At 37.0% G+C, this 25452-nt stretch overlaps 1 protein-coding gene across 1 annotated transcript in view; it reads left to right on the top strand.

Annotated features, from left to right (window-relative positions):
• The first annotated feature begins 1005 nt into the window (after positions 1–1005).
• Positions 1006–25452, top strand: part of KDM7A (lysine demethylase 7A) — an 89107-nt gene continuing 64660 nt past the window's right edge. The window contains exon 1 of the mRNA XM_074267762.1: positions 1006–1242. Coding sequence (XP_074123863.1) covers positions 1049–1242 — 194 coding nt within the window. The 5' untranslated portion in view covers positions 1006–1048. The remainder of the gene's footprint in view (positions 1243–25452) is intronic.

Genomic DNA, 25452 nt, shown 5'->3' on the forward strand with positions numbered 1-25452 from the left:
CGGGGGAGGGGGAATCAATTCCACTTCGCTCACGGGGTGGTGTGGGGATCACACGAGATAATAAGTGCAAATGTTAAGGACCTCTGTCTAAATGCTGGCTATTATCACACGCTCCCCGCTGGGCCCTTGTGCGTGCAATGCCAAATCCGTCCCGGGTCCTAGGACCCTCGGCTTCACCCCCCGCGATGTTCTTTTTCTAGCTTCTCGGTAAGAAGGGGATGTGGGAAAAAGTTTTCGGGGAATCGAGCTCCCTCTCTGCATTGGCTTGGCTGGATGAACTCAGCACTAAACCTGAGTCGGCCGAGATGCAGGATCTCGTTAGTTGGTTTCCAATTAATTGATGGAAGATTCCATCCCCCTCCCATCCCCCTCACGGGTTTTAAGGTTCAGCAGTAGTTTGCCGGGGTAGCTTTCCTTCCCACTCCGACCCCTCGGGGTTGCCCACGCGCAGTACTCTTTTTTTTTTTTTTTAAGAAAGGAGCGACGTTTGTCCCCTTTCCCTTGCTCACGTAATGTCCGTGGCCCTTGATTTAAAAAAAAAAAAAAAAAAAAAAGAAAGAAAGAAAGAAAGAAAATCATCAAGATGAGCGCCGCTCTCCCTCCTGGTCGCCAGGCGCCCCGCCCCTCCCCCGTCTCGCTCTCGCCGCCTCCCTCCCCCCCATCCCCCGTGCCCTTCCGAGCTTCTCAGCCCGGGGCAGACAAGGAAGACAGGAGCGCGCGCCAGACGCCAGAACGTGCGTCTTTGCGCACGTCCTCGCGAAGAGCGCCGGAAGGAGGGCGCGCGGGGGAAGGGGATTCTGCGGGGCTGCCGGGCGGAGGCGCGCGCCCGTCTGCTTGCCTGCTCGCTCGCTCGCCCGCTAGCCCGTCCGCGCGCCGCGGCGCTGTTGCTGTCGCCGCCGCTGGTGCTGCTGTTGCTGCCGCCGCCGCCGCCGCCGCCGCCGCTGCTGCTGTGCCGCCGCGGCTGCGGGAGGCGGCGCTGGCTGTCGGCTGGGCTCGCTCTAGTCAGCGGGCTAGGGAGCGAGCGAGCGAGTGAGAGTGTCTTTTAAAGATGGCCGGAGCGGCGGCGGCGGTGGCCGCCGGAGCAGCCGCCGAAGCAGCCCCAGCCGCGGTGGCCGTGGCGGCCCCGGGCCGGGCCTCGGCGGCGCCACCCCCGCCGCCCGTGTACTGTGTGTGCCGGCAGCCGTACGACGTGAACCGCTTCATGATCGAGTGCGATATCTGTAAGGACTGGTTCCATGGCAGGTAAATAAACCGACACCCTCCCCTTCCTGCTGCTGCTGCTACCCTTATTCTCCCCCCCCCCCCCGCCCGCGGGGAGCCGGCCCCCGGGTCCCGGGACCGCCGCTCGGGCAGGGAGCCGGGAGCGACCGCCTCGGCCCGGGCCGGCTGCCGGGAGCCCCGTCTTCCTCCGCCCGCCGGGTCCCGGCCGGCTCCGAGGTGGCGACCGGGGTGAAGAGTCACCACAACAAACAGGAACAAAGGGGGCCCGAGAGTGAAGTTGGCAGAAGGGAGGAGTTGGCGCCGGGGACGGCGGCTCGCTGCTGGGGGGCTCGGGGTGCGGTTGGGGGGGGCCCTGCCAGCTGCCCCCTCCCACCCCCCGCCTCCACCGCCCGGGGAGGAGGGGGGGCTACCTGCCTTCGGGACGGGCTCGGGGCTTGCCAGAATTTTGGGACTCAAGCTCCCCTGCCTTCCCTCCCCCCCCCCCGGCCTCCCCCGTGAAAATAAATCCTGATTGTGTTTTCATGGAAACATTTCATCCCTCTGCTTGCGTCGGGGGGCGCGACGTCGTTGTCGCCTCCAATCGAAAGCCCCAGCCCCGGGAAGCCGTGCTCAAGTAAACATAGCAACAGATGAGGAGGCACGGGCTGCCGGGTACTTAAAAAAGAACAGGAAGGAGCAGAAGAAAATTCCGTCTTGTTAATTGGAAGTTTTAGGCTCTGGGTGTCTCCCGAGGGGGCGGCAGGTTGGGAGGCAAAAATTGGTACCCACTCAGAGGTTCCTCTTTCCCCGAGGGAGCGGGACAGCTGGGCCTTGGAGATGGAGGTGGGGGCAGAAATAGGAGGAGGGGGCGGCTGGGATTCCTGGCCCTTTACACCCCCTCCTCCCAAAAAAACTTTACAAAGAGACTTCGACAGACGGAGAGACTCCGGGACGGACCCCGCTCCTCGTCGCCCTGTTCCTCCCCGGGGTTTTACTGGATGAACTTTAGTCGGGACCGGGAGTCGCGGCACTAGTCGTTACCAGAAGCCAGTCGCCCCCGAGGTTCTGGCTTTGACGTTTGTGGGAGTCGTGGGGCGGCCAGGCCGCCGACTCGTGTGTTTTGTAATCAAAGTGTGTGGCTAATAAAGGGCGGCGCCACAGCCTCCGGACTCCGGCGTGGGAGGGATTCAGAAGGCATTTAAACAAAGAAACTAGTAGCGAATGGGCCACCAAAGTCCTTATTTGGGGGTTCAGGCGCCACCCCGGGGGGCCCGCAGGGGAAGTGGGCTCCCTGGCCGCGCTTGGATCGAATATCTTGTCAAAATCAAGCTCTGGAGTGGTAGCAGATATGGTGGCTGTGATTGTAGGAAATGTCCTTTGATTGACAGCAGGACATTTAAATACACCCCCCTTCTCCTTTTCCCCCCTCCCCCCTTTACAAAAACACAGCACGGGACTAAGCATCTTTGGCGCCCTCCACTGGTTCTGGAAAGGAAAGCCTTTAGGTACTGTAATCTTGCTTGAGCATCTGTGCCCAGAATTCTGGAGATACCGAAGTGACGGGTCGATTTTGTTTACCTCAGTAGCTGCCCTGGTAGGAAATCCTAGTATAAACAACTCCGGGAAAAATAACTCCCATATCTTTGCAAGGACAACTTCTTCAATTAGCTAATTTAATATTTAGTTTTCAAGTAGTTTGATGGCCATATTGTAGCATAGGAAATTCATAAAATTAAATTTTAGAGTTGGAAGTGACCCAAAAGATCATCTTGTAATTGAAATCAATGCTGGATTATTTAAATTAGGTGTATTACCTAATGCTAATGAACGATAGCTGCCCTTTATTTTATATGAGTATTTAATTGTACCAAGTTATGCATCCAGATTTCTTATTTCCACATTACAATGTTGTTATCTTTAGCTTTGGTTGGAGAGTAAACTGAAAATAAGATTGTATGATTTTAGAACTTGGGCTATGTATGATATGCAGATATCTTTTAAAGTATGTATAAAATTAAACAACATTAAAAGTTATTTTCTGGTACAGTTGGGTTGTTACATATATGCGTTATTTGTTGCTTATATTGAATTAAAATTTTTAAAATGTAGAAATAGTTTAAAAAGCAAATTGTCGAATTTTATATATCTGGTATTTTTAGGGATGTGCAACAGTTTGTTAAGCCTATAGTACTAATGACTTTCACAAAGAAATTGATAATAGTGCATTTAACTATGAAATATTAAAGCCAACCCATGGGAAATCTTGGAAAGGGACAAGTTAAAAAAAAAAAGATCTCCAATGTGAATTAAGTTTGCATGATTTTATTTTTATTAGCATACTAAAATAAACTTTCTGTGTATATATCATTTTACCATAAATATTTAATGCTATCCTTTGAAGGTAGAGTAAAATTAGTGTTATATAGTATGAAAATTGTAACAAATTGGGAAATGTAAAATTGCATTACATTTATACAAAAGAAATACTTTAAATCATATTAGCATGTTGGGTTGATTATGAAATCTTAGTGACATGGTTAGTTAATATGGAAAAATTATTTTCCCACAACAAGCTATTACTGTGTAATACTAAAAAATTGGTATAAATATGTTTCATATTCACTATTAACATGCATGTATTTTGGCTTGGTAGAATATAGATTTAAAAATTTTTGTCATTGTATCCCTAGTTTCTAGTTCAGTCCTTGGTACATAGTTGGTGTTTAATAAAAGATTTGACTAATGAAGCAAAGTTGAATGTAGTTGACAAGTTAGGAAGCTTTTACAGGATAATACCATATAAGAGAGAGAAAGAAGTTGGGTAACTAGTCCTAGGATGGCAGCGATGAAAATAGAAAGGAGACAAAGGAGGGAACTCTTCCAGTTAGATTTGATAGATCTTCTTGGTTGATTATGTAGAATGAAGGAAGAGTCAAAATCAGTTTCCAAGATTTTGAACCATAGATTGGTGCCATAAACAAAAAGTGAAGATAAGTTGGGATAAAAATTTTTTTTTGGTGGGAAGATGAGGAATTCAATTTGGGACATTGGTTTAAAGATGCATATGAGTGCAGGGCTAGAGATAATAGATTTATAGAGTCTTCTGCATATAGGTGATAATTACAGCCACAGGAGGTAATGAGATGACGAGAGACAGAATGGAGAGAGAGAAAAAAGAAAGAGGGGCAAAGAAGAGTCTTGGAAGGTTACATAAAACTAAAAGTATATATTTCTAATAATGAATATGGAATAAAAAGGCACTTATTATATTCTTCCTATATGCAAAGCATCAGAAATACAGATAGAAAAATCCAGATAAGTTTCTGACATCAAGAAGTTTATTTTCTTTCTTTTTTTTTTTTTAAAGGGAATTTATTTTCTAATAGGGGTAAACAACTATCTTTAATTTATGTGAAATACCTCACTTCATGATACTGCAGGTAAATTAGGAGTCCCTCTGTTTACCTATACCATCTCCTTAAAGATAAGGTAGTCCATAAATTTAGTGAACTAGTATTTCTATTTATTTGTCTCTAATTTGACTCAAGTATCAAGATTCTCATATATGGGGATTTGGTGAATAAGTCTGTTCTTATTTATTTATTTTAGAAAGATTTCCATAAATTATTTTAAAATTAAATTGTTAGGCTTTTAAAGGGATATTTTATGGTGTGAGAGAAATGAGGCATTTCTCTTTTTCCTTCCATAAAAACCTAATCCTGAAATTAACTACATAGTTGAACCGACAGATTTGTGTTTTTTCTCTTTTTTAAACAACTCTGTTGTAAAGATCAATGATCATTAATATATCTCATACTTCATCCCTTAAAAAAAAGCAAACCTTTGCTTGATTTAACCATCCCATCTAATAATCTTCGTATCTTTTCCCCTTCATTGTGCTTAAATCTCTTGAGAAAGCTGTCCCAATTAGATGCCATCACATCTTCTCTTGTTTAGTGGTGTTCTACACTTCGTGACCCCAGTTAGGATTTTCTTGGCAGAGCTACTAGAGTGGCCTGCCATTTCCTTATCCAGCTTATTTTACAGATGAGGAAACTGAGGCAAACAGGGTTAAATAACTTGCCCAGGGTCACATAGCTGAGAAGTGTCTGAGGCCAGATTTGAACTCAGGAAGATACCTTTCTGACACTAAGGCCTGGGATTCTGTCCATTTTGCTGCCAAAGTGTGCCCTCCTTTTCCCCTCTTTCCTTTCAACCCTTTGATTTCTATTTTTAAACTTCACTACTCAATTAAAACAGCCCTCTCCATTGATCTCTTGATTGCCAAATTTGATGGCCTTTTCTCAATCCTCATTCTTGACTTCTTTGCAGCATTTGACACTGTTGATCACCCATTCTTCCTGGATACTCTTGACAATTAAAAAAAGTTATTTTTCAGTTAGCAAATATTTATTTTCTCTTCTTTTTTGCTTCCCTCCTTCTTTGGGGAAAAAAAGAAAAGCCCATTATAACCACATTTCACATGTCCAAAAATGTATATCTTTTGTACTTTGAATCCATCACTTGTCAGGAAATGGATCACAGCTTTCAGCATTAGTCCTCTAGAATTTTGGTTGGCCATTCATTTGATCAGAGTTTTTAAACCTTTTAAAATTGTTCAACCATAAAATGTTGTTAACATATAGATTGAAGTCCGGTTTCTTCTTACTTCTATCTTTCCCTTCTAGGTTTTTCTGATATTGCACTATTCTCTTATTCTGTTTTATTCCCAGTCTCCTTTACTAGTTGGTTCTTCATTGATCTGCACCCACTAACCTTGCATGCCATACAAGGTTCTATTTTGGGTCTTCTTTGCCCCCTATAATGTCCTGCTTGCTGATCTTTTCAGTCCTCCCCTCCCCTCCCACCTCTGAGCTCAATTCTCTCTGTGCAAATGATTCCAAGATCCGTATATGCAACTATAGTGTTTCTTGTCGCTCCGATTCCACTTTAACAACTGCCTTTTGTACATTGTGAATTGGATATCTTATGGATTTTTCAAACTCAATATGTACCAGACAGAAATTTCTTCTCTTTTTCCTACCCTCCTCTAACTCTGCCCTTCCTTCTACTTTCTTAAACTGTTGAGGCCACCAGCCCCCTCTTAAGGTATTAGAGCACTAAACCTCTTTGTCATCTTTGTCTCCACAGTTTCAGCATTCTAAATATATAATTAATTGCTTAGTCTTCTCTTTTCTACCTTCACAGCTATGTCTTCTTTTTTTCACTTTCAGAACCGCAGTCCCTCCTCCCTTCAAGCTTTCATCTTTTATCTGAGCTGTTCTAACTGGGTATTCCTGCCTCAAGTCTTCCCAATGCAATCTGTTCTCAGTTTCTCTTGTCATCCCTTCTGTCCCCTGTCCCACCTCAATGAATAAACTTCAGTGGTTCCCTCTTCCTTCCAGGATTAAATGTAAACTCCCTTGGTCGTCTTTCTCTTCCAGTTTTCTTATACTTTACATCTCTGTCCATGTTCTGTAGCAGCAACACTGGTCTCTTGAACACAACACTACATCTCTTGTCTTTGCTTTTTTACTTACTCTCTACTGCATGTGATATACTCTACCTCCTCAATTCTGCCAAGAGTTTCCCATCTTCCTTCAAACTTTAGTTCAAATCCTACCTGCTGAATCTGGATTTTGGTTTTTCTGAATCCTCCCAGCTACTAATTCTTCATTTTCTCAGAGTTCATCTATATTAAAATATGTGTGTGTGTGTGTGTGTGTGTATATATATATATTATATATATATATATATATATAATATATTGTGTCAACTTAGTTTACACAATTTTTGAACCACTAGAATGTGATCTGATTGGAGATAGGGTCTTTTTTTTTTTTTTTGGTACCTGCAATGCTGAGCATAATGTCTGCTCCATAATAAATGCTTAATAAATGGCTTGTTCACTTGACTAGAATAATTACAGGATAAAAAAAACAACCCTGAAAAATCATTCTATCAATAGATATTTATTAAGCATCTCCTATATGTAAAGTATTGTAAGTATATTAGTAGAATTTAAACTATTGGACCCTGTGTGGTACATTGCTTGCTAAGTATAAAGCATTCTTAAATGCTTGCTGAATTGACTTGCATTCTTAGCTGTATGTGACTCTTGGTATCTGAATACATTATTGTACACTGTTGCTGTCTCTGGACATCCTGACTAACTTTTCAGTAGCAGTCTTTTATCATATTTTGAAAAGCCAGGTGATCTTCTTTTATTTTAAATTTCAGAGTTTATTTTCTAAAAGATTCCTAGTAGTACTGGAGGGTTTGAAAGAATGTGTTTTAGGAATTGAGGGTGTTTAAAGGGGGGGGGTAATCAGTTTCTATGTTGACATCCCCTAGCATTAGGGTAGAAGTTAAAAGGGAGAGAGAAAAACTGAGCCAAGCATTGAACATAGTGAAGAAAGAAAGGTAGTGTCCTGGAGGGCAGTAAAGTAGCTGCCAGAATTTTGATTGGATGGTAAATAGGAATGGAATGAAATTCAAAGTAGAAGTTTACTAAAGGATGATGTTAGAGAGAGAACCTGGAAATGGCAAGGAAGAGAGAGTAATATTCCAACGCTGCCACCTCTGGAAATAAGAGATGAAGGGAGACTCTAGATGCTGTTATCAGGAGGAAGCTACTCTGTGAGAGCCAAATGATGGAGTAAGAAAAGAAAAGATTTTACTTAAAAGCCAAGTTATTACCTAAGGAACAAGCAGTCTAGAGAGCACGGTGGAAGGATTTGTCCTCTTTGATTTCTAAAGATTCTTTCAGTTCTTTGAAGTCAGATTATTTAATTTTTTTTTTAGACAAATAGATATGGTTTTATTAATGGAAATAGCAATGCCATTTGCATTACCAACCTGTTTTTTTTTTTTGTTTGTTTGTTTTGTTTTGCCTTAAAGTGCCTTTCTATCTGACTTGCATTGAGCTCTTTCAAATATGTTATATTCCCTTATTAGAAAGTGAGCTCCCTGAAAGTAGGTCTTGTTTTTCTGCATTTATCCCATTAGTTCTATTTTTATTACATCTTTTTTATTTCATTTATATGAAGAGATAATTTTTCAACATTGATCCCTGCAAAACTTTTGTGTTCCAAATTTTTTCCTCCCTTCTCCCCATGCCCTTCCCCAGATGGCAAGTAATCCAATATATGTTAAATATGGTAATATATATATATAATCCATATATATATACATATTTATACAATTATGCTGCACAAGAAAAATCAGATCAAAATGGAAAAGAAAATGAAAAAGAAAACAAAATGCAAGCAAACAACAAAAAGAATGAAAATACTATGTTGTGATCCACACTCAGTTCCCACAGTCCTCTCTTTGGGTATAGATGGTTCTCCTCATCACTAATACTTGGAACTGAATCATCTCATTGTTGAAGAGAGCACGTCCATCAGAATTGATCATTGTATATATAGTCTTCTTGTTGCTGTATATAATGATCTCCTGGTTCTGCTCCTTTCACTTAGCATCAGTTCATGTAAGTCTCTTCAGGATTCTCTGAAATCATACTGCTGGTCGTTTTTTACAGAACAATAATATTCCATAACATTTATAGACCATGATTTATTCTGCCATCCTCCAGTTAATGGGCATCCACTCAGTTTCCAGTTTATTGACACCACCAAAAGGGCTGCCACAAACATTTTTGCACATGTGGGTCCAATTAAGATCACTTTGAGATATAGACCAGTAGAAACACTGCTAGATCAAAGGGTATGGGCATTTTGATAGCCCTTTGGGCATAGCTCAAAATTGCTTTCCAGAATGGTTGTATTCATTCACAGTTCCACCAATAATGTATCAATGTCCCTGTTTTCCCACATCCCCTCCAATATTCATTATCTATTCCTGGCATCTTAGCCAACCTGAGAGGTGTGTAGTGGTAACTCAGAGTTTTCTTAATTTACATTTCTCTGATCAATAGTGATTTAGAGCACCTTTTCATATGACTAGAAATGATTTCAATTTCTTAATCTGAAAATTGTTCTTATCCCTTGACCATTTATCAATTGGAGAATGGCTTGAATTCTTATATATTTGAGTCAATTCTCTATATATTTTAGAAATGAAGCCTTTATCAAAACCCTTGAATGTAAATTTTTTTCTCACTTTATTGCTTCCCTTCTAATCTCATCTGTATTACTTTTGTTTGTACAAAAACTTTTTAACTTAATATAATTAAAATTATCTATTTTGTGTTCAATAATGTGCTCCAGTTCTTCTTTGGTCACAAATTCTTCCCTTCTCTACAGATCTGAGAGGTAAACTCTCCTATGTTCTTCTGATTTGCGTATATCACTCTTTATGTCTAAATCATCAACCCATTTCAACCTTATCTTAATATGTGGTTTTAGGTGTCATTGCCTAGTTCCTGCCATATTAATTTCCAATTTTCTCAGCAGTTTTTGTCAAATAGTGAGTTCTTATCCCCAAAGCTGGGGTCTTTAGGTTTGTCAAACACTAGATTATATAGTCATTGATTATTTTGTCCTGTGAACCTAATCGATTCCACTGATCAACTACTCTATTTCTTAGCCAGTACCAAATTGTTTTGATGACCACAGCTGCTTTATAATATAGTTTTAGGTCTGGGACAGCTAGGCTACCTTCATTTGCACTTTTTTTTAATTACTTCCCTTGAAATTCTTGACCTTTTGTTCTTCCAGATGATCTTTTTTTTCCCCTAGATCTTGTAAATAATTTCTTGCAAGTTTGATTGGTATAGCACTAAATAAGTATATTAATTTAGGGTAGTTTTGACATTTTTACTTTCCTCTTTTCTTTGAGAGAATTTTGAATTTTTGTTTTAAGCTCTTTATCTTTCTAAAAGTTAAATCAGTTGTTTTTTTTTGTTTGTTTTCAGAGCAGGAATGATAATTATGGAAACATGGGGTTGGGAAGTAGGGTATAAGGGGAAGAATAGAATTTATGGTAAATACCAACAGCAACAACAACAAAAACCCCAGCCTTTAATTTGAAATAGGTAATTAATCTAGGCCCTATCATTGGAATTAATTTTTATTTATAATTAGTTCTAATATCAATACCTAATTGGACTTCTAGGTAAATATGCTTTATATATCTGAACTATTGCTTTAAAAAAGATAAAATTTTCTTAATTTTAAGAATTACAAGTATCCTGGGCAGCTAGGTGGAGCAGTGGATAGATCCCTAGCCCTGAAGTCAGGAGGACCTAAGTTCAAATCAGATCTCAGACACTCAATACTTCTTAGCTGTATGACCTTGGACAAGTCACTTAACCCCAATTGCTTCAGCAAAAAAAAAAATTAAAATAGCCTTTTCTTGCCGTTTCACTTGAACGCTAAGTTTGTGAGCTGATTCGTTCTAAGGAATATCGTCACAAATAATTCATCAGCATTCGAATGTTATACTTTGAAATGAAGCATATATATTATCCATGTATCAGTGATATTCTATATCTCTTTTACATTGTTAACTTTTAAATTAAATTTTTTTTGTTTTTTTTGTTAATGGCTACTCTACTCATTAGGTAGTTGAAAAAAACTGCTTTATAGGGTACCAATTTGCATTTTCTTTTAAACATTTAAATCCTTATCAACTGATCCTGTACAAAAAGAGTTGTAAATGACCCAGGCTTCTGTAGGAATGTGAAACAACAATGACCAGAAGACAGAAAAAAAATAACAAATACTGAATTTGTACATGAATAATATTTGTTTCCCAGGAATAATCCTAGAGATTTGTAACCAAGTGACTTTGTTTTGAAATGATAGGATTAAGAGATGGGAAGGGATAGTCCAGCTCCCTCATTTTGCAGATGAGAAAACTGAGGCTCAGAAGTCTTGCTCAAATTTACAAAGATTCTAAGTAGCTGAGCTAGAATTCAAAGCTAAGACCTCTGATTTCAAATTCAGTATCATTTCTATCATACCACATTGTTCTTGGAGCTGTTCCAGCTTTTTGCAACTCATAAAATAGTAGTTAAACATATTACAACTATTTGGTCTTGTTGACAGCTTTTCTTGTTATGGTTAATGGTCTGTTATTTGTAACTTATTTTGTGTACCACACATGCCTATCATAAAACAGGGCTAAGGAATTCATGTAAAATATCTTATACTCATGTGTAAAACCTCTTTATTTTGACATAGAGCTAAGGGGAAAAAAAATGGACCATGGACCTGTGATTTCACAGACAGAATTTCTGATTGCGGAAACTTATACTAGCCCAGATCAGGCCTGGCTCAAAAGTGTGATTATCTATTACACCAGTGTTGTCAAACTTAAATAGAAATTTTCAGAATTCCTATTGATTTAGGAAACTACAAATTAACGTTATCTTTGTTGCAAAGTCTTTTAAGTTTATTTTGTTAAAACATTTCTCTAGAACATTTTAACCTGATTAGGCAGAACTTTAAGAGGGTTTTTGGTTTCTGGAGTTTGAAAAATCGCTATGCTACATTATGCTTTCTCTTGTTTTATCCTAGCTGACCAGAAAGTTTTTGTTTTCCTGGAGAACAAGCATCCTTGCCTAGATCCCTCTGTCTTGTTTTTCTACCTTAGCTCTTCCTAAGTAACCTGAGCACTTAACTTTCTTCAGTCATATCACTTTCTCCAGACCATTTACCTTATCTGCCTCTCTTTTTTTGAGATTGCTCTTGTTTTCTCCTAATATTTTCCGGGGACCTTGTATGGTCTCTAGGCTGAAGTCTCTCTGACTAAATGGAATGTAGTTATGGGTAGGGCATAGGTCATGTTTCTTAACTTGTTGCAGACCTGTCTTGAGGTTATTTTTTATTTTATCCTGGAAAGGTCTCTGAAATGGTAGAGGTATTATGGAAGGTTGTGTACGTCTCATTGGATGGCAAAAAGATCTACAAGTCAGGAGTGGTGACTGTTGGCCCTGCAGGTAAGCTTGGCTGAAGTGATAGACAAGCAGTGATTAAGACTAAAGGAGTACACTGATGAGGGGGAGCTCTTTGAAGGCTAGAATGAGGAATTTAATTAGAGCCATAGTTATTGGAAGATCTTGGGCTTCGTGGTGATTTGGTGGTGGATTTTTAGTAACTACCCTCTCTGTGGTTTTGGTGGGTTCATCTATGTATATCTGAATCCTCTTTCCCTCCTAGAGTTATTGTCTGACACCATTTTCTTGAATAGGCAGCCTTGCTTATGGAGACTTCATGCTCTTTGATGTGGGGAGTGGGAGGTGGGGGTGTGGGAGGGTGTTTAGATTTGGATCTACTTTGCTTCTGACTTGTTATTCCCTTTGTTCCTCTCCAAACCTTAGTTAGTTTTGGCTTTCCCCCAGGAAGATCCAAAATATTCAATAATATTTGGTTATGGAATAGGTTTTGAGCCAATGAAATGTTCATTCAATGATGGTTCCTAGACTAATAAGTCATATGTCTCACAGATAGCTATATTAATAGGCAAGAGAAATACAGTAACACTTTATTTATCCAGCATCTTTGGGGAATGAGATGTTCTACATATTAGTAAAATTTCCTGATAGCTAAAACTTGCCTCTTATAATAATGGAAACTTTTTAATACCATAGCATTTTTGATGAAGATAAGAGAATAGCTAAAAATGAGTTCATATATTCATAGTCAGATGAATTACATCCATGGTAATGGAATAATTTGCAGATGTGATTGCAAAACTATCACTGGGAATCCTTTTTTTTTTTTTTTGGCCTGGGGCAATTGAGGTTAAGTGACTTGCCCAGGGTCACGCAGCTAGGAAGTGTTAAGTGTTTGAGACCAGATTTGAACTCAGGTACTTCTGACTTCAAGGTTGGTGCTCTATTGCATCACTTAGCTGCCCCGATCATTGATAATCCTTAAGGAATAATGGACAATGAAAGAGTTGTCAGAAAGTTAAAAACTTGAAAATATCCTAATTTTCAAAGTAGGGAAGAATGATTTGGATTCAAGAAACTATTGGATGGTAAAATTTAAATCTCTCAAAAAAAATCTTGAATAAATTAGTAAATGAATGGTTTGTGAGTACTTAGGGGAAAAAAAGGTAACCATCAGTAGCCAGCATGGGTTTGCTAAGAGCAAAGTATGGCAAATTAACCTTATTTCCCTTTTTTGATAGAGTGATTAAAGATTAGAAAAGTGTTGTATTAATATTATATCTGTATAGTTCTGTATTGATATCACATCTGTATTTCATCAGGACTTTTAATATCCTTATAGATAAGAAAGAAAGTGATAGTGAAGAAATTGGGTCTGAGTATTTGTATAGTTAAGTGAATTTGTGACACCTGCCCATTTGCTAATTAATAGCTGTTTTAATCCAATTTGTTAAAAATATTTGATTAGAAAAGACTCAAAAGTCCAAGTTCTGTAGCATATCACAAAGTACCTCCCTCTCCACATCGATATCAATCCATTAATTAACATTGTACCCATATGGTTGTAAACAGAAGTAGGAGAAATTCTATTTCTGATGCTTAACTGTGTGATCTTGCACAAGTCACAACCTCCTTGGGCTTTAGTTTTGCTTCCAAACTGAGGCGATTGGATTAGATGACCTCTGAGGTCACTTCTAGCTATAGATTTATGATCCTTGAATCAGTGGGTGGAAGTTTCAAAGAGGCAGATTTAAGTTTGATATCAGGAACAATTTTCTAACATTTGTAAATGGTATGAGGTGCTTTGAAAGGTGGCAGCTTCTCCCTTAATGAAGAATTTTAGGCAGATGCCAGATGGCCACTTGTCTGGTATCTGAAAGTGGGGATTTGTTTGGGGTATGGAGCGCAGAGCTCAATGTTTTCTGCGGTCTATGCTTGGTAATTCTATAGTCTAATACCTTTGTTTTTACATATGAAAAATTGAAGTTCAGGGAGCAAGATTACTTGCTCAAGGTGAGGGAGACTGCAGGTTGTGGAGTCAGGCCTGGATAGTGAAAGATGGATAGCTTTCCATACTTGATGAGCAACAGTTTAAGGAACTGTTGATCCAGAGGTGTATGGAGAGGGGGAGGCCTTGATGGTTTATTCCTTAGTGTATATTATATGTTCTAGTTGAGTTCATTTGTTCATTCTTTATTGCCCTTTACTCATGCCTTGATGGTTTATTCCTTAGTATATATTAAATGTTCTAATTGGGTTCATCTGATATATATATATATATATATATATATATATATATATATATATATATATATATATATATCATATATTTCCTTCCTTTATGATTTCTTTGGGATAGAGACCCAGTAATGGCTAAGTGGAAAGATTTTAACCTTCTGTCTCTATATTACAAGGTTCATTTTGTAGTTAAGTAGTTTCACAAAAACTCTACCTAAAATTCTTTCAATTACTTCACTAGATTATGTGATCATCTTTTTTTCTTGGCCATTTCTTGACCCTTTCAATTCTTGTCCATGTCCTCCCATAATCCTATACAGGAATCCATGTAAACATGGAAGGTTTTCTCTAAATCCCTTGACATTATTAATGAACATTTACGAAGCACATGAATTTTAGCTGTTATTTCTCACACTGGTTCTATGTTCAACTCCCGTCACTTTTCTAGTTACACATCACTTGGATGTTAGCTTTTTTTGCCATTTCTTGGACACAAGTTCTGGTTAACACACTGCAGCCTACTTAAACCTACCATGCTTTTTTCTACAACTCTTTGGCAACTTTTAACTTTGATTCTTTGAAAAATCTATAATACATAGCCATGCAGAATCATCATAAATATATTGGTATCAAAAATATAATGGTTTTGTTTGTTTTGGGGAGAAGTTTATGGTCACTGAAAATGTTGTACAATCCACAAATACGTGAATACATTGTACACAGTAACAGCAAGATATGTGATGTTCAACTCTGAAAGACTTGATTCTTCTCAGTGATCCAAAGCAATTCCAATAGACTTTGTACAGAAAATGCCATCTGCAACCAGAAAAAGAACAGCTTATGTCCATTTCTTTTTTTCTGTTTTTTTTTTTAATCTCTCCTATGGTTTTTCCCTTTTGCTTGATTTTTCTCTCATATGATTCATAAAGCAATGTGTATTAAAAAAAAATCTTGCCACTTAGGCTTTTTACCTGTATAATCCTGGACCAATCACTCAATCTCCATTTGCCTCAGTTTCCTCATTTGCAAAAGTAGTGGGCTAATTATATCTAGGCCTCTTTCTGTTCTAGATTTTTATCTTATAAATTGATGAGGTATAACCATATGTTGAGGTCTAGATAAGGGATACCTAAATAAAATTAGGATTAATTGAGGTCTAGTGGCAGGTTTGGGGTACAGGGAGTCAAATTGAGCTCCCCTGCAACCCTTTTGGATTCGGTGCAAGGATACAAAGTTAAATGAGGTCTAGCAGTAAATGAATTTATAGCCCCGAAAACCTAGATTGATAAAAGATTGATAAAAAGAGGTTTATTGTAGGGTTTGGAAGTAAGGTTAAAGTCTGGTTAGAAAAAGGTATTAGATAGAGAAAGAAATACACCAAAAGTGGCGGACAGAGTCTGTGATGCAAAGTATGATGCTTGCATGTTTCAACTCTCTGCCCAGAGATGATTCCAGCTTGGCTCTTTTATTTGCTTGAAGGGGCATATGGGTGGAGTTCCAGGTTGATTCCTGGAGGGCCAGAACCCACCAGGTGGGGGTTGGGAAACTTGAGCAGATCATTAGAATGGAGGCTGGGTACAGCCCAAATTAGCTCAGATCCGGATCTCTCCCCTTGGAATACAAAAGGGTGGTTTTGCCCGGATCTTGTAACTCAAAGGTCAGTCCCAAAGGGGGTTGGGGGTCAGAAAAGGAATCTTAAAGGGGCTACCCCCCCCGTATCATAAATAACATTTCGTTTTATTAAATAATTTTTTTCTTAAATGTAACATGTATCATTTTATCTTTCTTTATGCCTCATTCTTTCTATACCAGTTCTTTTATCTTCATTGCAATTTCCAATATTTCCCATATCTAAATGCGTTCTTAGGCAATCATCTATGCTTCCACTTCATTTTCCTCCCTCCCCCAAATCAGCCAGCTCTAGAGTTGACAAATTCTAATCTCCTCTTCCATTCTCAAATTCTTTATCCTTTTATCCTATTGATGCTCATCTCATGGTTAACCCCAATCCTGTTTTATTCCCATCTTCAGCCTTCTTAGCTCCTGCTCTTGTGCTGTGATTGGAACTGGAGGAATTCACATAAGCATGCTGATTGGGTACATGCACATTTTGATCTCAACTGAGTCCTCAAAGCTAGAAAGGCAATCCTATTTTTCTGTAATTGATTCTTTGCTTTACTACCCACAGAAGCTGTTTCAAAGTTCTTTGCTTTTTAAATCTATGATACCTTTTCCTTTTCCCTAACTTCTCAGTTAAGGGCCTTGACTCTTACTGAAAAAATTCTGAGACATTTGCCACGAATTCCTCTTCTTTCCTTCTTTTCATTTTAGAAACCTTTTGACATCATCCTTTATCCTCTTTTCTGCCAATTTCTGAATAATAATGAAGTGTTCCTATTTTGGCTAAAGCCAATTCCTCTATATTGATTGCTTCTCATTTCCTCCAGTCATTTTTAGTAGATCGCATCCTTTAATCATTTCCTCGCCCTCTCTAATCTTTGATTTCTTCCTATTTGGTATTTACGTATGACCAAATCTTCCCAGTATTTAAAGATAACAATAACAACAAAACTTTATTATTCCTCACCATTCTCTTTAATTATCATCCTATCTCTTCTCTCTTTCATGGCCAAAGTCATAGAAAAAGTTGATATTTATTTTCTGGTTGCCTTCCTCTTCTACCTCTCCCCCTTCCCCAACTCCATTTTATTCTGGCTTCTGACCTTACCCTTTTTCCAGTTACCCTCATTGCTTATCAGATAGTCTTTTTTTTTTTTTTTTCTTAAGTTCTCACTCAGATCTTTCTTCTGCATTGAACATTGTTAATGACTCTCTCTACCTGGAGTCACCCCCCCCCCTTTTATCCTTCCTCCTCTCTCTTCTCTCTTCTTTATCTCTCTCCTCTCTCCCTCCTTTTTTTTCTTTCTTCTCCCTCCCTCTCTCCCTTCTTGCCCTCTTCTCTTTTGTGATATTGCTGTCTCCTTCTGCTCCTACTTGTCTGACCATACCCTCATCTCTCTTGATGGCTTAAAGTCCTTACTTATCATATCCTTTAACTGTGAGTGTTCACCAAGTTCTATCCTGGGTTCTTTTTCTATAGAATAGATCATCTGTAGATCGTCTCTCTTGATGATCTGATCAATTTCCGTGGGTTCAGTTATCAGTACTATGTAGGTGACTCATATGATTCAATATCCAGCTCCATTTTCTCTTCTAAGTGTAAGTCCAGCATCACAAACTGACTGCTGGATGTTTCAACTTGGATGTCTTGGAGGCATGTCAGAGTTACTATATTAAAAGCAACTCAGATGTTTTCCCAAATCTACCCTTGTCCTAAATTTTAGAATTTCTGATAAAATCACCACTATTCTTCAACTCTCATGTTCATTATCTCTACTATTTTATTTCTGCTATTCACTCTCCCTCCTCCCAAATCTTTTGGCTTTTACCTCTGGACATTCGATGCTACCTTAGTTTTCACACAACTCCTATCTAGTTCAAGACCTCTTTATTTCTCACCTCAACTGTTGGAGTGATCTCCATATGGGCTTGCTGCCTCAAACTTCTCTTCATTCTGATGCATGCTTCCTTATGTGAATATGTCTTTTGATTTAAATATTTAAATATTGCCTCTTGATTTAAAGATAAATTTCTCTGTTTTGCTTTAAACAGTAGTTGAATTGAGGCAAAACTTTATCCTATTTCTGTTTACTTTCCCTTTTCAATGAAAAAAAATCTTGTCAATTGATTGTAGCTTGTTCCTTAGAGAAATTCCTAAGTTCTGGTATTAAAGACTTTTAACAACCTGATCTCATTTTCCTCCAGCCTCTCTATTTCTAAGGTAAAAAACTAATTTCCTACCTTATTGAATTTCTCGTTTCCTTCAAGAAGCAACTCAAGTATCATTGTGGGAAGTTTGACTTAATACCCTGAACCTATCTTGCTTTTATTTTGTATTGATGTAATATATACTATGAGGAATTAAATTTGATTCAATTAATAGTCACCTATAGTTTTTTTGATATAGTAAAATATAAAGTGCTTAGCACAGTGCCTGGCAAATAGTAGATGTTATATAAATACTTATTCCCTTTCCGCTTTACTTTTTTACCTTTGAGAATGAGTAACATGGTGACATTTATACCTAGTAATTTCAGTATATGTTTTTGTTTGTATGTTTCTTGAATATCTGTTAGGTGTGTATAGTTTTCAAAATGAGGTATATTATCTATATGCTTTTTCTTTTTTGATGGAACATAAGCTCCCCGAGAGTAAAATTTGCTTAATATTTTGTATTTTTATCCTTGCTTGTAAATCTTAATATATCTTTACAAAAATGCTTAATAAAAGCTTAATTGTTGATAAATTGGAGGTCCCTTTTGCTAGGTGCTGAAGGTCAGTTTTAAAGATACACAAAATATGATTCTGTTTCAGGGAGCTTGCCAATCTTTTGGGAGTGTTACAGTCTAGGATTTGCATCTAATATTCATGGTCTATAGATGAAGTATCTTTTGGTTCAATATATAATGAGAACATATAAACTATTTTACTCATCTGGTTCAAGTTTTAGAAATGCAGTAACATTGGATATTTGACACTCCATCAATCAATTTTCCTAATTATACTAGATCTCTCTTCCAATTTCTCTTTGTAATGTTGTCAGAAGAATCTTTCTTTACATAGATTTGATCTTTAGTCATTTGCTCAAAGGTCTTTAATGACTTCCCATTATTTCCGAAATACAGTTCTACTACCTTTAGAACTGTATTTTCAGGGACCTATGCAATCTGGCACTGTTCTTTTCCTGCCTTCCTTATAACATGACTTTTTCGGTTCTTAGCTAAAATCGTCTACACATTGTCTTTCAGTGCTTGATATACTCTGTAGTCAACTAATGGCAAATCTTTTTAGTTGAAAAGGTTTTTAAAAATCAAGTTGATGTAAGATTGGGGACTGTAGTTCCTAGATAACAGTTCACCTGAAAAATCTCTAGAATCCCTCAGTGGAGTTCAAGCTGCTTAATGGATATAGATGCTCCAAATACTATTGCAATCTTATGCTTAATTAAATGGGGAATGGGAGAAGGTTGCAATTGTCATTGTATTTTGCACTAGTAAGACTGTATGTATTTAGTTCTATGTACCATGTTTTAGAAAGGTTGTTGATAAGGGGGAAAGCAGCCAGAGGATTACTGCCAATACAATGAGGACCCAAGATTGTACCATATAGAAGATTGAAGGAACTGGGTGTTTAAAGCTTGGAGAAAAATAAAAATTTAGGGGAAAATTTAACTATCTCATAGTATTTGAAGAATTATCATATGGAAGAGAAATTAGATTTGTTCTTGGCCACAGAAGGCAGGATTAGGAATGAGTGGAATTTGCAGGGAATAAGATTTCAGCTTGAAGTAAACACAAAGCTTTCCAGAAGTGGAATGTGTTCTTGGGATGCAGGGGGTTCTCTTTCACTAGAATTTTTTTTTTAAATTTACAAAGCATATTATGCATGGGTAATTTTCCAACATTGACCAACATTGATCCTTGCAAAATTGTTCCAAATTTCTCCCTACTTTCCCCCATCCCCTTCCCTAGATGGCCAGTAGTCCAATACATGTTAAATATGTTGAAATACATGTTAAATGAAATATATGTATATATATTTATACAGTTATCTTGATGCACAAGAAAAATCGGATCAAGGAAGGAAGGAAAAGAAAAACTGAGAAAGGAAACAAAATGCAAGCAAATAGAGTGAGAATGCTATGTTGTGTTCCACACTGTTCCACAGTTCTCTCTCTGGGTGTAGATGGCTCTCTATCACTGAACAAGTGGAACAGGTTTGAATTAGAATTCTTTAAGTTAAAGCAAAAACACCACTTTAAGTAAATAAAAGCTTTGGTCTGATTTAGGGGGGGGAATTTTTTTTTTTTTAATATTAGATGGCCTCTAAAATTATTTCTAACTCTGAGATCCTGTTATTCTTGAGATATCTTATTGATTACCACTCATATCTACAGCTATGCTAGGTGATAGGTTCCAACCAAAGAAAAACTATGATAAAGTTTTTTTTTCTCAGTATTTCCCCTCCCCTCCCCAATCCATGCAAAGGTAGTTTTCAACATTCACCTTTACAAAACTTTTTGTTCCAGATTCTCCCCCCAAGACAGTAAGCAATCCAATATAGGTTAAAATATGTGCAGTTCTTTTAAACATATTTTAAACATGTTCATTATGCTGTGCAAGAAAAATCAGATCAAAAGGGGAAAAAAACAAGAAAGAAAAAAAAACCACAAGCAAACAACAACAACAAAAAAAGGTGAAAATATTATGTTTGGATTCATATTCAGTCTCTTAAATTCTCTCTGGATGTGGGTGGCTCTTTCCATTATAAGCCTATTGAAATTACATTGAATTACCTCATTGTTGAAAAGAGCCAAGTCCACCATAGTTGATCATTTGACAAAAATTTGAGCTAAGACATGAGATAATAATAAAGTGGTAATAAGTATACTTCAACAATTAAGTATAATAAGAAATTTGAAGAGAAAAATAACTGATAGTTGAGACAGTTGGAGAAAGTCTCATAGGAGGTAACATATACATTGGGCCTTAAAGAATGGTGTCATATTTTGGTAGATGAATAGAAGCTGGAGAATATATTTTAGATAGGAGAAATAGCTAACCAAGACTATTGATGATACAATTTCAAAAATTAGCTACCTTATCACTGACATCAAGAATATAAATGGGAGCAGTTGGAGTGAGGATGGGGGTAGGGAAGGAGAAAAGGTTTTCAAATTCCAGGAAATTCTGGTTAGTCATTAATTCAACTCTGCTCTCTTCAAGTGTCAAAAGGATGCCAGCTAAGCAACAATATCTAAAGATTAAAACAATGAAAGTGCTAAAGTTATCACTGTCCCACTCACCAAACGGCAGTGAAGCTGCTCTTCTGTAAACAGAAGCTGCTCAACAAAGGTCAGATTGTCACCACTGTAGAAAGGATGCCAAAATGCAGTTCCTTGGAAATCAAAAGATTTTACCTTTTGAGTTAGCAGTTACAACACAAATACTCACAGACACACAGCCATTTGGGGGGTGTGTGTGTGAAAGGAAAACATGATTTTGTGTTTGAATGGAGTTCCAAAATTTAAAAAAAAAAATCTTACTTTAATTATGGTTTTACAAAATTAAAGAGAGCTACACTTTTATTATTATGCTTTTTTTTGTTTGTTTTTAGCTATCAGAGTACTAATATTAATTTTTTTCATCATTTTTATGGGCTTTTAAAAACCTTGTTTGCCCAGTTTCCCCTTTCATATGTTTATTTCTCTATTTGGTATTAACTATTTTCAAAAGACTGGGTCTGTCTCTGTCTCTGTCTCTGTCTCTGTCTCTGTCTCTGTTTCTGTCTCTGTACATCTATCTGTAAAATGTATAGAAGCAGAGGCAGAGGCAGAAGTTTTGTTCTGTGACAGTTTTGTTTCCACAACAGTGTTGCAGCAATAAATAAAATTCTTTAGGAAGTGTTTCACTTTATTTTCCTAAATGGCTATTATGTGCTTAGCAGCATTATAAAATAGAGAATTAGGAAGAGGTAGTTTTGCTAAAACAGAATCTGCAATGGTGATGAAGACCAGTGGAATGATTAACTACTGAGCCTCTGAAAACAAACAAACAAACTATGTACAGCATTTAAGTTTGATTTGCATTATTAATATTTTCTCTATCACTTAAATCTACATAGGCAACAGAACAATAAATCAAACTCTGATTTTGGAAGGTTTGCGGATTTCCAGGATTTTGTAAGTGATCCCACTGAAAAGCTATTTGAATTGCCTCCAGCAAGACATGCCTAGATAATAAAGTGCTTTGTGAATTTTTAGGAAGAAAGTTGTTGGTGGGAAATTAGGGATGGTCATTTTGGAGGACATGGGTTGAGATGAGCTTTATGTTAAAAAATATGGATTGCAAACATATAAGGATTGTTTGACAGCCTTTAATTGATGAAGAAATAAAAATTGATTTTTTCATAAGGTCTACATTTGATCTTAAATATTTTCATGAAATAGCATAATGTAGTGGAAAAAATACTGGACTGGAGTCAGGAGACTTGGGTTCACAAATCCCAGTTATAGGACTTATTAGCTGTGTAACCTTAAAGTCATTTATTTCTCTGTACCTTAGGGTAACTTGTTTATAAAATGAAAATAATATTTTTCCTTGCCTAATTTGCATGATAGTGAAGAAAGTATTACATGAACTTTAAAATGATATAGAAACATGAATATGTGTATAGTTTTGGGGATAACTTGACCTATGTTATTACTATTTCTTGAAAAAATTCTTTTCCTTTTAATGAACTCTCAGAAAGTTGTTGTTCTATGCCATTATGTTTTACTATGAAATTTGTCACTTAAATTTTTATTCCTTGCATTCCTCTGGTCTTCCTCCCTCTCTCCCTCCCTTCTTTCCTCCTTCCCATCTTCTTTCCCTCCTTCCTTCTCTCTCTTCCCTTCCCTCTCTTCCCTCCCTTCTGTCTTCCTTCCCTCCCTTTCCTTCCCTCCCTGAATTTTCTTTGGACCTTCAGGAAGATGTTTGTCTTCATGTTGAACTATACTGTTTGTTACTGGGTTGACTTCAAGTATTCATTTTTATTTTATCTTAAGCTACTTTTTTTTTTTTAACACAAAATCATTATCCTCAGAAATATTTAAAAAGACTTTGTCTACTGGAACATGTATTAGACTATATTTGAAAACTGGTGACAGAGTGCCCTTTAATCCTGTAGTCTCAATATTGGGAATCTATTCTAAGGATGTTAAACAAAGGATCTCATATATTCCCAAATATTAATACCTGCAGTTTTTATGATAGCAAAATGTTGCAGAGAGAAAGTATTCATTAATGGGGGATATTTGACCAAGTTGTGGTATAGGAATGTAATGGAACACTCTTGTATTTTAAGAAATAATATATGAAGAATTCTGAGATATATGCAAAAACTGTTGCAGAACTAACTTAATTCCCATAATGTCAATGAAAGGAACTGAACCTTTGATTCATTGGAATGAAAATCTTACTACTAGAAAACAGATAATGAAACATGCTTCCTTCCTATCTATAGAAAGTTGAGAGGAGTATGGGTGATGATTGTTGGGAGAAAGAACATCAAAGCTCTTAATTACTAAGTTGGGTTTGCTGAACTGTTATTAGGAAGTGGTGAAGGTGCAGTGTATGGTATATATAGTCTTCATTGGCTATCTTGCTCTTTCAGTAACTTGGTTAGATTAGTGTCTCCAAATTTTTCTGTTTTTAGAGACTATCTATCCTCTACTAGCATCCTATTCTGATGCCTTATTACAGTATGAAGGTGATTTGGGGTTATTCAAAGAAATGTTAGTGGAACACAAGCTCAAGCCAGATCTATTAAAATATTAAAAGTTGCAAAACTTTTAAAAAGTTGCAAAACATTATAAGTTGCCTGTCATTGCCCACATGTCTATGCCCAACCTTCCTAGATAAGCTTGAGAGGATCATTACTAAATTGGTTACAGCGTAAAATATTTTTCTGTAAAATATTTTTCTGTACTGACCACTTTTGAAAGAGCATCTCTAAGTCCCATGGGGACACAAGGATTTCAGTTTTTAAAAATTTATTAATTTTATAATTATAATTTTTTGACAGTACATATGCATGAGTAATTTTTTTAATACAATAAATAATAAATAATGATCCCTTGTATTCACTTTTCCAAATTTTCCCCTCCCTCCTTCTACTCCCTCCCCTAGATGACAGGCAAAGGGATTTCAGTTTTCAAACTATAAAGTGCATTCTTAGTAATCTTATGCTTAACCTCCTGTAATACAAAGAAACAATTGAAATTGCATTTTGATTTAATCAATTTCTTTTAAAAAATATCAAAATTATACATTCCACATTCATTTAGATATTTATATTCCTGATCTTAAAATCTCCAGGAGGCAATAGTATACTTTTTTTTTAAGCATTAAAAAAAGTTATGCTAAATTTGATAACTCCAATAGAAAACTCTTTAGTAAATGAAAGAAAGAGATAAGAGTCTGAATTCTGGGGACTGGGAGTGTAAAACCAAATGTACAGAAACACTTTACATGAAATGATAAAGTTTAGTTATTTTAATATTTGTTTTAAAATATCAGTTAACTTTAGTTAGAAAATACCAAAAATGTGCAGTTTGCTTCTTTAGATTCTTTTGAACTTTTTTCCTTCTGTATGTTTACAAATCTTTTTAATTTGGTCTTTTTAGTTGTAGTGAATTTGTATATTCTAATTCTACTTTATATTATTTTGTATCCTATTTCTTTCTGTTCTTTGGACTTGTCATATGTAATTTCTTATGGTACAATACAATTCTACTTTTTTTTACATAACAAATTATATTTTAGCATTTAAAAATTATCCTAATTAAAAATGTTAATTGTTATGTATGCTGATGCAAATAATCTGTAAGACAGACTATCATTATTGATATATTAATGCACTCAGAGAAATAATTTAGTTGCAGTGGTGATTTAAAAATTGGGCTTGCCCACCAAATTATAGCGCCTCAGAGATAAATCAGTTACCTAGGCCAACCCCCTTTGAAACATGATTTTATTAAGTGATATGAAAATGAGTAGGGTTGTATTATTATTCTATGCCAGGATAACTTGGCTTAACTATATATGAAGGGTCTATCTCCCTCCTCTCAATTTTAAATTTCATCATCTCCCCCATTAGACTAATGGATTCATCATGGTCATGATGAACAGTTTAATATCTGTGGCTGAGTTTTATTGATATGATAATGGTAAAGCCACATTTCATTGATCTAGCCCAAGTAAGAGCACTTTTTTTTTTTTTTTTTTTTTAAACACAGTGATTTTACTGATATTGATTTTGGAGTTATTGTGGCTTAAGACAGAATTTCTTGCTCTAAATCATTATTGATTAGATAAATTCAAGTTAAAACAACTCTGAGGTACCATATTGTACCTATCAGATTGGCTAATATGATAGAAAAGGAAAATGACAAATACTGGAGAAAATGTGGGAAAATTGGGGCACTAATGTATTGTTGGTGGAATTGTGAACTGATTGAACCATTCTGAAGTTATTTGGAGATGTGACCACCG

The sequence above is a fragment of the Sminthopsis crassicaudata genome, chromosome 5 (genome assembly GCF_048593235.1).
Source record: "Sminthopsis crassicaudata isolate SCR6 chromosome 5, ASM4859323v1, whole genome shotgun sequence".
Taxonomy (NCBI): Eukaryota; Metazoa; Chordata; class Mammalia; order Dasyuromorphia; family Dasyuridae; genus Sminthopsis; species Sminthopsis crassicaudata.